This window comes from Dipodomys merriami, unplaced genomic scaffold, assembly GCF_024711535.1.
Source record: "Dipodomys merriami isolate MVZ:Mamm:240054 unplaced genomic scaffold, mDipMer1.0.p SCAF_7, whole genome shotgun sequence".
NCBI classification, from domain to species: domain Eukaryota; kingdom Metazoa; phylum Chordata; class Mammalia; order Rodentia; family Heteromyidae; genus Dipodomys; species Dipodomys merriami.
The window spans coordinates 31,095,001-31,107,297 of record NW_027206290.1 but is presented as its reverse complement, the minus strand read 5'-3'; the positions used below and the strand labels follow the sequence as shown (position 1 = coordinate 31,107,297).

The window sequence follows — 12,297 nt, the reverse complement described above, 5'->3', positions numbered from 1 at the left end:
GGAAGTCGTAGCGCCCAGCTGGGAGAGAGCCGGCGCGGGTCTTGTAGCTTGACGTTCGGCGGTCTTCCAGAATGGCAGATGAAGAGGAAGACCCCACCGTGAGTGACAGCCTGTATCCCCAGCCCTGTTTTCTTCACTAATTCAGATTCAGTAGCGGAGGAAGGACGGAGCATTCAGTCTCAACCGGAGTTCTTTAGTGAATTCAACCGGGAGAGTTGGGGGCTTCGCTCTACTTCCCTTTCCCTTCAAGTGTGTGATCTTAGTTCGGGGTTGGGGGGGGGGCGCGGACCAAGGGGAAGACAGGAAGCTGGCTCCTCTGCCCTTGGTGTTGGTCCGCATTTGTCACACATCCTTTGAGCTGCCTAGAGAAGCGTCAGAAGCCAAAGCTAGTGTTTGCTAGCACTCATGAACCAGAAGCCCAACTATTTACACAACTAAACTCACTTGGAAGGGGGTGGAAAAACCGATGGACAGGTAATCAAATTCTCATTTCTCTCAGAGGCAGTTATTTTAACTTTGCAGTCGGTTTTCTTAGTCATAAAATAGGATCCGTGCTTGCTTAAAAGTTTTTAGTACTGCATAAGCTGTAAATGTTTAACTTACTTTGATTCAGTATCATCTCCTGAGAGGGATATTGTCAAAATAAGACATCGTAGTTGGCTAAAAATAAACTACTAAAACCACCAGGACTAACTACAGTCTCTAAGGCTCGTTCATCGCTAAGATTTCATGATTATTTGCTGCTTGCCCTAGACTTTTTTAGCCTGTTACCAGTGGAGGGGGAAGGGGGAGAGGAGTTAATAGAATATCAAATGCAATGGAATCACAACGTTTCTGTGTATTTTTTAATTTCTAGTTTGAGGAGGAGAATGAAGAAATTGGAGGAGGTGCAGAAGGTGGACAGGGTAAAAGAAAGAGGCTTTTTTCAAAAGAATGTAAGTTGTATTTTTTTGGGGGGGGTCCAGTCGTGGGGCCTGAACTCTGGGCCTGGGTGTTGTCCCTCAGCTCTTCAGCTCAAGGCTAGTGCTCTAGCTCAAGTGCTACAGCACCACTTCCAGCTTTTTTCTTTTTGCTTATGTGGTGCTGAGAAATTGAACCCAGGTCTTCAGGCATGCAAGGCAAGTGCTCTACCACAGAGCCACCTTCCCAGCCCTGTAAGTTGTATTTGACAGTGATTCTGTTACAGATGGTGAAAACTTCTGAGCTTATTCTTTCAATGTAGGTTTATTGTTTGAACGTTTTTCCCTATACACATGCCTATAAAATTATTGAACTTTTGAATCATACTAATAACTATGTATATATTAATGTTGAAATATGATCAGTGTTTTATTTCAGGGCATTTCAACATACTTAGTTTTCTTGTGTCATACCTTTGCAGAGTAAAAGCAAAGGGCATTCCTTTGACTAAGCAACAGATAGTGCTAGATGCTGGAAGGAGTACTGACAGTAGGAATTAAGTTGGAGGTTTTACTAATAAGACAAAGGGCAGAAAAGAAATGCATTACAATCTCCATGCCATTAAGGCATTGTAATTGGTCCTCTTCCTACCTTGGTGTACAGACTTGACCCTTTCTGACATGAGCAAGAAGAGCTGCTGCTTTCCAACTCTTGAAATGGACCATGAGAATTTACTCTTCATTTCTAAGGCCTGCGTCCTTGACATATAGTTATAGCTGAGTGTTGAGAGATACAGCGGCACAGATTTATGAGCACCCAGTTTTTCTAGGCTAGATCAGACTTGAGCAGTTGTTCTCAAATACTCTTGAAACTTTAGAGTATGTATAAATATTTTAATCATTCAAATCCTTTTCCATATTTGTGTGTGTGTGTGTGTGTGTGTGTGTGTGTGTGTGAGTGTGTCTCTATCGTTTGAACTCAGTCTTGTGCATGCTAGGCAAGCCCTCTATGTGGGCTACTCCTAACCCTCCTTTTCCATACTTTAATTTCTCACCTAAAGTTGACTGTTCTTTATTCCATCTTTCTGATGCAAAGTACTTGATTTTTATGTGATTTTATTTTTTATTATATAGGCATATGAAGGGGTTTCCTACATCAGAGGATCCCAGGGTGATGTTTGCATAGTTGGCTATTAGCAAAGATCTTTTATTCTGCTTCTATTCGTTTTATCTTTGTGATGGAAAGACTTTGAAACATTCATCTTCACAGCCTTCTTAGCAGAATCTTCACATCTGTCTTTTTGTTTTTAAACAGGGTCTCATTGTGTAGCTCAGATTGGTCTTGAACTTTCACCTGTCCAGTCTTGGCCTCCCAGGTTCTGAGATTACAAACCTGTGCAATTATATCTTTGCAATATGCAGAATCTCCATATATATTATTGATCAGGATCTGTTGTCCTAAACTGTCTTAAATTTTTTGTTAATGTAACATAATTTCAAAGCATTATTTATGCCTTTATTGACCTTTTAACCATATAAATATAGGTTACTTCCAAATACATACTTCCTGTGTAAGTTTCTCTTTTTAAGTGAAATGTGTTTTTCTTTTTCTTTTTTTTTGAGGGGGGGTCTGGTTTGGGGGCCTGAACTCTGGGCCTGGGCGCTGTCCCTCAGCTCTTCAGCTCAAGGCTAGCATTCTACCACTTGAGCCACAGAGCCACTTCCGGCTTTTTTCTTTTTGCTTATGTGGTGCTGAGGAATCGAACTCAGGGCCTCAGGCATGCAAGGCAAGCGCTGTACCACTGAGCCACCTTCCCAGCCCTGAAAGGTGTTTTTCTACTAGTGAATTCTTCCCTCGAATGTTAGTGACATTGTATCTTCAAAACTTACAAAGGAAAATTAGAAGTTAGACTCACCAGTAATAGTGGTATCATATACCACCACCCTCCAGCCTTGTGAAGGCATACCATTTCTTGATGTAATAATCTGTAACCTCCATCTAATCACAAGACAGCATCAAACAAAACCAAACTGAGGAGTCTACAAGAAAATTATTCTTCAAAAATATTAAGGATTTGAAAGACTGAAAAAAGCCGAGGAACTGGTAAAGATTTGACAGAGAAAACTGAAGAGGCATAACTAAGTGGAGCAGAATCCTCTTGGTGCATGCCACCAAGACTAACTTTAAAATTTATCTTTTTTTAAAAAATGCAAATACAGTGGTAGAGCACTTGCCTTGCATGCCTGAGGCCCTGGGTTCAATTCCTCAGCACCACATAAGCAAAAAGAAAAAAGCCGGAAGTGGCACTGTGGCTCAAGTGGTAGAGCTCTAGCTTTGAGCTGAAGAGCTGAGGGACAGTGCCCAGGCCCAGAGTTCAGGCCCCATGACCGGACCCCCCCCCCCCAAAATGCAAATAAAGGTGGATGCAGTGGCTCACTGCTAGCTACTCAGGAGGCAGAGATCAAGAGGATTCAGTTTTGAGGCTAGCCCTTGCCAAAGTTTGAGAAACCCCATTGCAACAAGTAGAGTGTAGGGATGTGTACCTATGATCCCAATCATGCAGAAAGCATAGGTTTAAGGATTATAGTCTGAGGCTGGTCCCCATTCTAAAAACAAAAGACCCTATCCAAAAAAGTAAAAATGACTATGGCTATTATTCAAGTGCTAGAAAGCCTAGTGTGAGGTACAGAATTCAAACCTCAGTACCACCCCTCCCCACATAACAAAATAGCAAAAAAAAAAAAGCTGATGCTGGGTGCTGGTGGTTCAGCCTTGTAATCCTAGCTACTCAGGAGACTGAGATCTGAGGGTACAGGTTCAAAGCCAGCCAGGGCAGGAAAATCTGTGAGACTATCATCTCCTACTAACTACCAGAAAACTGGAAGTGGCACTGTGGCTCAAAGTGGTAGCGCACTAGCCCTGAGCAAAAAAGCTGAGGCACATCACCCTGGCCTTGAGTTCAAGACCCACAACCAACCAAAAAAAAAAAAAAAAGGCAGAGGTACAGTGGTATCTGTAATCCAAGCAAATGGGATGTTAAGGCACACAAGGGTCTACAGTTCAAGACCAGCCTGGTTTATATAGTGGGACACTGTCTTCCCTTCACACCTCAGGAAAAAAAGTTCTATCATGTACATACCCTTTTGAGAATCTACTAAAAGCTGTAATTCTTCCCAGGAAAGTGCACATATATCTATAATTACATATCTGTAATTTCAAGAGAGATTCAAGGACTTAGAACCTATCTGTAGACTAATCAGGACATAATAGATCATATCCATGTGGATCTCATCTGGTCTAAACTAGAAAGAAAGGTAATACTGTTGTGGTTGAAATCAGTAGGATTTGAATTGAGGTTTCACCTTACTAGCTGTGTGACCTTGGCCAACCACTTAGAACCTCAATGTTCTCATCTATAGGATGGGGGTCAGAATCATTGTTACTTCACTGCATTAAATGAGTTATATGTAACAGAAACTTGCTAATGTAAGGGCTATATGAAAGACAATGAAATGTCAAGGTTTAGTAACTAAGCTCTCTGCTGTCTTTTGATTACTCCAGTTCCTTGTAAGGGAATAATTAGAGCACTTTCTCCTATCATAATTCTTCCTGCATTCTCATTTCCAATGTCCCACTGCCACAGCCACACACTGGAACAGTTGCTGAAAAGGCTAAGGTATTTGTAGCCTTGTTTCTGCCATAAATTCTGACACTTAATGGTATCTGTGAGCTGCTGACAAATGGATGATGATAGAGATTAGGAAAAGAATATTCATGCTATTAGCTGGCAGGAGTTTTGTTATAGATTAGGTGATAAGATGGGTTTTAAAACTGGTGTTTAAAAAAATGTACATATCACCTGATGTGAAAGAAATAGTTGTATTGTCAAAGCTCATAGAATTCACAAACGTTATCGACCAGATTATGACAATTTGCTTCGTGAAGGTTAAAATGTGTTTGTGACTTTAAGTATCACTATCTCACAATACTATGAAATTTGTGAAGTTTATGTAATCACTTAATTTCAAAACAAACAAAACAAAACTGGTGTTAAACCTTTAACACCCAAATCTTAACTGGAGACACAAATACAATGTAAGTATGTTTTAAAAGTAAGACCAGTTTCTTGATTGAGTTCTAGTTGATATGGAAAAAGTACTGGTAAAATTGTTAAATCAGTTCTGTAAACAGTGTTCTTTTACAGTACGTTGTATGATGTATGGATTTGGGGATGACCAGAATCCTTATACTGAATCAGTGGACATTCTTGAAGACCTTGTCATAGAGTTCATCACTGAAATGGTAAGATAGTTTTGTAACCAAGTGTTTTTATTAGTGTTACTTTTCTGTTTTAATTTATATTTTGTTGGTGCTGAGGTTTGAATTGAGGGATTTGAGCTTGCTAGACAAGCATTTTTTACTAGTAAGCTAATCCCTCCAACTCATCAGTGGTCTTTTTATTTTTGTTCTCTTTCTCTCTCTCACACACACACTCTCTCTCTCTCCCTCTCCCGTCCTTCCCCCTCCCTCTCTCCTACCCTCCTTTTTCCTCCCTTCCTTCCCTCTCTGTCTCCCCCCTCTTCTCTCACCTCTCTCCACTCCTTCCTCATTCTTTCCTTTATTCCTTTCTTTTCTTTTCTTTCCTTCCTTCTCTTTCCTTCTTCTTTTTTCTCTTTCTTTTTCTTTCTCTTTCTTCCTTCCTTATTGTCTCTCCTCTTTCTTCTCTTTCTCTCTCTCTCTCATATGGATTTAGTTTATTGAATAATAGATTTGAAATTCAAGCTTTAGATAGAATTAAGGACTTTGGCAGAGCACTGGTGGCTCATGCCTGTCTGTAATTCTAGCTACCTAGGAGTCTGAGATCTGAGGGTCAAGTGCCAGCTTTGGTGAAAAAGCTAAGGGACAGCACCCAACCCCTGAGTTCAAGCCCTAGTACACACACACACACACACACACACACACACACACACACACGCACGCACGCACGCACGCACGCACGCACGCACGCACGCACGCACGCACGCACGCACGCACGCACACACACACACACACACACACGGAAAAAGGAAGGCGAAAGGGAAGGGGAAGAGAAAAGGGAAAGGGAACCTAACCTGAGGATGTACTATTGATGAAACTGTTCATTTTGAGGGCATGTTTTGTGCAAATTATGTACTGATTTGTCTTTAAATGGAGATTATGTAAATATATTTCACCCTTCTATATTTTGTTTATAATTATAAAATCCTTCATTAAACTAGAAAAATACTTCCTATAACCTTATTATGTAATAGTTATTTACAAGTGGTTATTTATTTATTTATTTATTTTGGTGGTACTAAAGTATCAGCTCAGGGCTTTGTGCTTGCTAAGCAAGCATTCATTTTACCACTTGAGCCATGCCTTTTGCCTACAGTGGTTTTATTTTGTGGTGCTGGTGATTGAACCCAGTGCTTTGAAAATGTGAGGCAAGGAAATAAATATTCTACCATTGAGCTACATTTTCACTTGAGCCATTGCTCCATTTCTGGCTTTTTGTTGGTTAATTGGAGGTAAGAGTCTCACAGCTTTCCTTTCTGGGGTGGCTTCAAACCTTGATCCACAGATCTCAGCCTCCTGAATAGCTTAAGATTACAGGCAAGAGCCACTGGTGCCCATTGATAATTTTGTTTTGGCACAAGATGAATATATTATGATAATAATGGGTGAAGTTTATTACTCGATTCTGAGATAGAATAGGACTCAAGGGATAAATGAAATTGGTTACAAAGAAATTATAAAATTATACAAAAGAAAGCTGGGTATGGTAGCTTAAGCTTGTAATGGTAGCCATTTGGGAGGTAAGATGGTGGTATAAAGCCAGCTTCTAACTCAATCAATGACTGGGTTTAGTGGCCTGTGTCTCACCCCAACTTAAAGGAAGCACAGTGTCTGGGCAGAGTAGTATATACCTGTCATCCCAGAGACACAAGGAAGCACAAATAGGATGTCCAGGCTGGCCCCAGCATAAAGAAATATGACTGGGCCAAATGAAGAAAAATGTACAAATGCTTGGTTGGGGGTATAGGTAGCTCAGTGGTAAAGTATATGGTTAGCCTGTGTGGGCTCTGTTTTAGTCCCAGCACTACATTTCAAAACATGTGGTGCTTGCCTAGGCAGTACCAGCACTCCTAATACTTGACAGGTAGAGGCAGTAGCATCCTGAGTTTGAGGCCAACCTTATTCTGTCTCACACATATCCAAAAAACACAAAAGACCCTACATATTAAAAAACAAATGAGGTGTGGTGTGTTATGCCTGTAACCCCGGCGCTCAGGAAGATGAGGTGGGAGGATGGTGGGTTGGAGGATTTCCCAGGCTATACAACTGAGACTCTTTAACACAATACCAAAAATTAAAAATTAAAAAGGGATGACCATTAAATTTGATTGTTTTCATGTCCTTAATATTAAAGATGCTAAAGAGAAATATTGCTAATTACCCAACAGAAAGTGGACAGAGAACACTAATAGAAAGATACCTCACAAATGAAAGCTAAAATTAGTCTTCAACCTCTTCAAGCAGTTAATAACTACAAATTAAAACTATACTTTTGGAGGGGGGGCCGGGGGAATCATTATGATATCTCATGCTGGCCCTCAGAACTTCCTGCCTGAGCCTCCTTGAGTGCAGGAATTACAAGTGTGTACTATACTCAGTCAAAAAATACTTGATATTTAAATTTTTAATTTAATTTTTTTTTGTAATAGACTCACAAAGCAATGTCAATTGGGAGACAAGGTCGAGTGCAAGTTGAAGATATTGTCTTCTTGATTCGAAAGGATCCAAGAAAGTTTGCTAGAGTTAAAGACTTACTTACTATGAATGAAGAATTGAAACGAGCTAGAAAAGCATTTGATGAAGCAAACTATGGATCTTGACACCTTTTGTACTTTCTGAAATTTCACCATCTTCTGTGGAAACCATACATAATGACTGTGTATTTTCTGCAGGGTTGTCCTGATATCTAAGCATGTACGTGAAAGATGAAGAAAGAAGGTCTCAGCCTTTATTTTCATGTCCTCAATTTTAGAGTGATACTTGAGCCTTTAATTTCCTGCCTTTATGAGTGTACTTGAATTCTTTATTGGCTTTTAATGACTACATGTAAGTTTAAAGTGTTGTAAATCATGCAGTATTTATGTTTTAGATAGATTTGGGCCACTATAAGCTTTTAATATGTGAAATAGAGATACCCTTTCTTGGCTCTTAAAGCTGAGACAGTATTTCATGTGTTCTAAAGTTTTTAGATAGTAGTGGTATGAGAAGTTATTAAAAATAGTGAATTGGTTTGTTTCTTTCAAGGAGATAAAACGGGGAAAACAACTCATTTTGGGAAGGATGTTTATCTGTCTCATAATTTGTTTTAATATTCTTTTCTAAAGATAGATTTTTTTTAAAGTTTCATATCATGCTTTTGTGTTAAAAGGCTTTTTAAAAAACAATTTAAAACATTATTGAACTTCTAACATACTATTAAGTTTTTGAAATCTCATTTTCTCAGATCAGATTAAAGCTTCTAAAAATAAGTGGTTTCTGCATTAAGAATGACAGGGCTTAAAAGATTGATGGCAGGGTAAGTATTTGGGGTAGTGTTTTATTAACATATTCGTAAGTACGTGTTTGATGTGGAAATACCTTCTTGATTGATTAGAACCACATGTGGCTACAAACTACTTTTGTAGTTCAGGATACACAAGCTTTTTGAATATAGCTTATTGCCTTAAGTTATTGTACTTACCTTAAAATAAGGATTAAAGTTGCATTTAGAGATCACTGAATGTTATTTTTTGTGAAACTGCTTTTCGGTGGCAATTGTAAACATTATCTACAAATCAGTACTATGGGAAATTTTACTTTTTTCTATTGATGAAAGAAATAAAGTTTGAAAAATTATACTGATGAATCCTTGAATTTGTGATTTAAAAACTGCTAAAATAGAAATGAACTATTTTCTATCTTTTTCTTTATGTTAGTACAGGACTTGAATTCAGTGCCTTGCACTCTCAGTTGGCTGTTTTGTTCATCATTGGTATTCTACCACCTCCAGTCAGCTATTATCTTAGGCTGGCTAGCCATCAAACTGTCTCAGCCCCCTGAGAAAGCAGAATTTACTGTTGTGGTCACCAGTGCCTGTTTTGTTTTGTTTTGTTTTTCCTCTCCATGTTTGTGTGATATAGAAAACTGGAGTTGATAAATGAGATTTAATGTTTAGTGGGCTGATCTGTTTAGAAAGATAAAAAACAGGCTAGGTGCCAGTAGCTCATGCCTATAATCCTAGCTACTCAGGGGGTTAAGATCCAAAGATGGTGGTTGGCCAGTCCAGGAAGGAAGGTTTGTAAGAGTCTTACCTCCAGTTAACCACCAAGGAGCTGGAAGTAGAGCTATGGCTCAAGTGGTGGTAGAGCAAAAAAGCTCAGGGACAGCCACACCTCTCCCTAAAAAGTGAAAACCAATTGAAAAGCTACACCCATCTAAGGATCAATTATATATATCACTAATTTTGCTAATCAGGTTCTTCAGCATTAATAATCATTAAGGGAGTCATCCAGGTTCTGTTATTTTATATTTACCTTTTACAGAGTGGAATTTTATGTACAGTGGATCAAATCTTGTCTCTTAGTCATTTGAATATACGAATCTTTTTCTGCTAATGGCCCTGCAGTTTCCCTGAAGTTTTTCACAGGACTGAGTATTAAGTTTTCCTATTTTAGTTTGTAAGTGACAACATAAAATTTGCATAAGCAAGAAAAGAATTTATTGGCTCATCTAGCTGAAACAGGAGAAAAAGGGGATAGAACTGACTTCAGAGTTGATTGGTTTTAGTGTTTACTGGCTTTGCTTTCAGGGTGGCTAGCAGTTTTAGAATTCCATCCTTGTAACTCCAGATTGAAGGAGCTGTTGCACTTCCTATCTGGGAAATTATAAACCAGGGTTATTACCTTGGCTCTGGTTATTTTTCTTGGACCAATCACTATGATAAGGAAGATGGGTACTCTAGCCTGACTGCAGGCCTCACCACTGCTGAAGAACGGCTTGAGCTAGATCTTGGTTTTAGCACAAAGGGAAAAGAGAGATTGGACAAACAAAACTAACATGCACTGATTGATGGCCTTTTTTATTTTTTTTGCAGTAGTAGGCTTCACACTTGTTAGGCAGGTTCTACTGCTTGAGCCACACCTCAAGCCCCTTTTACTCTTGCTATTTTTGAGATAGGATCTTGCTTTTTTGCCTGGGCCTGCCTAGACTATTATCCTATTTATACTTCCTGCCATAGCTGGGATGGTGGGTGTGTCACACCATGCCCAGCTTTTTTTTCTCATTGTATGTGTGAGTTCTAAGGCTTGAACCTTTTCTGCTCAAGGCTGGCACTCTACCCTGAGCTACAGCTCTACTTCTGGCTTTTTGGTGTTTAATTGGAGATAAGAATTTCAGACTTCCCTGCCTGGGTTGGTTTTGAACCTCAGTCCTCAGATCTCAGTCTCCTGATAGCTACGATTGGTTACAGGAATAAGCCACAGGTACCTGACCGTTCGCCTGTTTTTCTTCTTCCTCCTCTTCCTTTTCCTCCTCCCCCCCCCCATCCTTTGTTTCTTGGCTTATGGTCCCCTTCTTCAGTCTTTAAAGCTAGCAATGTTTATCTTCTGTGCCTTCACTTCTGAAGTCAGCTTGGCTTGTCTATATTTCTTTTACTTCATGATAGTTCCTTCTGCAGTTTGTTTTGACATAAAGCTTTCTCTTTTAAGAATATTAGACCTTTTAAGTCCATGTGTATATATATATATATATATATATATATATATATATATATATATATATAAAACACATCATAACTGTACTTGAAATTAATGTTTTTATTGTATTTACATTGGTGTTTTAGCATAAAAACTATTATTAATTCTAAGTGCAGGACCTGGGATTGAACCCAGGACTTTCTCCATGCAAGTTCTACCATTTGAGCCATACCCTCAGCCTGTTCGTTGATATTTTGTTTCTGAGATAGGGTTTTGCTAACTTTGAGGCCTGGGCAGGTCTCAAATTCATGATCCTCCTGCCTCTACCTCCTGAGAAGCTGGAATATCAGACATGTGCTACCACACCTGGCAAAAGAGTACAAATTTTAAGATAAAGGAATAGCTTACTTGACCTCTCATCAGTAGAGAAAGGAGCAGCCTGGAGAGTCATTTGGTTATTTTCCAAGAGGCCTCAAGAGCTTTCATTACTTGGGTAAATATACTGTAGTCCAGAGTTCAGTTTGCATCCTTGTAGGATCAGAAATTGCTTTCATCAGCAAATAGAGAGCATATCCATCTCCTGGGATGTACTCAGAATCCAAGCAATGATGAATATAAGGAAATAAATACCAATTTACATATATAAGTAAAACTTGCACCAGTGTGTCTAGCACTATATTCTTTGTTAGGCAGATACATTTAGGACCGTTAGCCCTGATTTTACTGATTATTATCCTTTTTAGGGATACTAAGGCATGGATTCAGGGGTATTGGTAATAGGGCCTTGAACTTGCACAGCTTGCTTGCTCATTTGGCTGGCTCTTTACCATTTTAGTAGAGTCACAGGTGTAAGCCACAAGCACCAAGCTGGCATGAACATTTTTGAGAACTGAAATTTTATTTGGAGCCTAGTTGTTAATTATAAAAGAAATAGCTGGATGCTGGTGGTTCATACCTGTTACTACTTAGGAGGCTGACATATAAGGACTGTGGTTTGAAGCCAGCCCAGGCAGGAAAGTCCTTCAGAATCTATCTCCAATTAACTACTGAAAACCAGAAGTGGAGCTGTGGCTAAAAGTAGTAGTGTGCTAGTCTTGAGCAAAAAAAGCTCAGAAACAGTACCCAGGCCCTAAACTAGCATTTTTGTAAGTATTTTGAAGCATGTAAACTTTCACTAATATATTCATTTTGATGAATTTCTGATATTCCTTTTCTTTCTTTTCTTTCTTTCTTTTTTTTTGGTTGTTCATGGGGCTTGAACTCAGGGCCTGGGTGCTGTCCCTGGGCTCTTCAGCTCAAGACCAGTGATCTACCACTTGAGCCACAGCACCATTTCCACTTTTCTAGTGGAAATCTATTGGAGATAAGAGTCTCACGGACTTTCCCGCCTGGGCTGGCTTTGAACTGTGAGCCTTAGATCTTAGCCTCCTGTGTAGCTAGGATTAAAGTTGTGAGCCACTGTTGCCTGGCTTTTTTTTTTTTTTTTTTTTTGTGGTTGGTTGTGGGGCTTGAACTCAGGTCCTAGGTGCTATGCCTGAACACTTTTTACCCAAGGCTAGTGCTCTACCACTTAGAGCCACAGCACTACTTCCAGTTTTCTGGTGGTTAATAGGAGATAAGAATCTCA

General features: G+C 39.4%; 1 protein-coding gene across 3 annotated transcripts; it reads left to right on the top strand.

The window, feature by feature from the left end:
* Taf13 (TATA-box binding protein associated factor 13) lies at positions 1 to 8,834 on the top strand. Of its 3 annotated transcripts, none has more exons than XM_070006185.1 (4): positions 1 to 98; positions 857 to 935; positions 5,105 to 5,202; positions 7,647 to 8,834. In XM_070006185.1, exons 1-4 carry the CDS (start codon positions 72 to 74, stop codon positions 7,815 to 7,817), a joined length of 375 nt encoding a protein of 124 aa, XP_069862286.1. In that variant the 5' UTR covers positions 1 to 71; the 3' UTR covers positions 7,818 to 8,834. The 3 variants fall into 3 exon arrangements, with proteins under 3 accessions (XP_069862286.1, XP_069862285.1, XP_069862287.1); XM_070006184.1 differs by having other exon boundaries at positions 5,092 to 5,202; XM_070006186.1 differs by lacking the exon at positions 1 to 98 and adding an exon at positions 295 to 474 and having other exon boundaries at positions 5,092 to 5,202.
* Positions 8,835 to 12,297: the final 3,463 nt, after the last annotated feature.

Excerpts from the sequence above, each read along its gene's own strand:
- Taf13 (XM_070006184.1), top strand. The coding sequence starts at position 79 with ATGAAGAGGAAGACCCCACC. Across the intron at positions 936-5,091 it reads GAGGCTTTTTTCAAAAGAAT|TGTTCTTTTACAGTACGTTG; the intron begins GTAAGTTGTATT and ends TTCTGTAAACAG. Across the intron at positions 5,203-7,646 it reads TAGAGTTCATCACTGAAATG|ACTCACAAAGCAATGTCAAT; the intron begins GTAAGATAGTTT and ends TTTTTGTAATAG.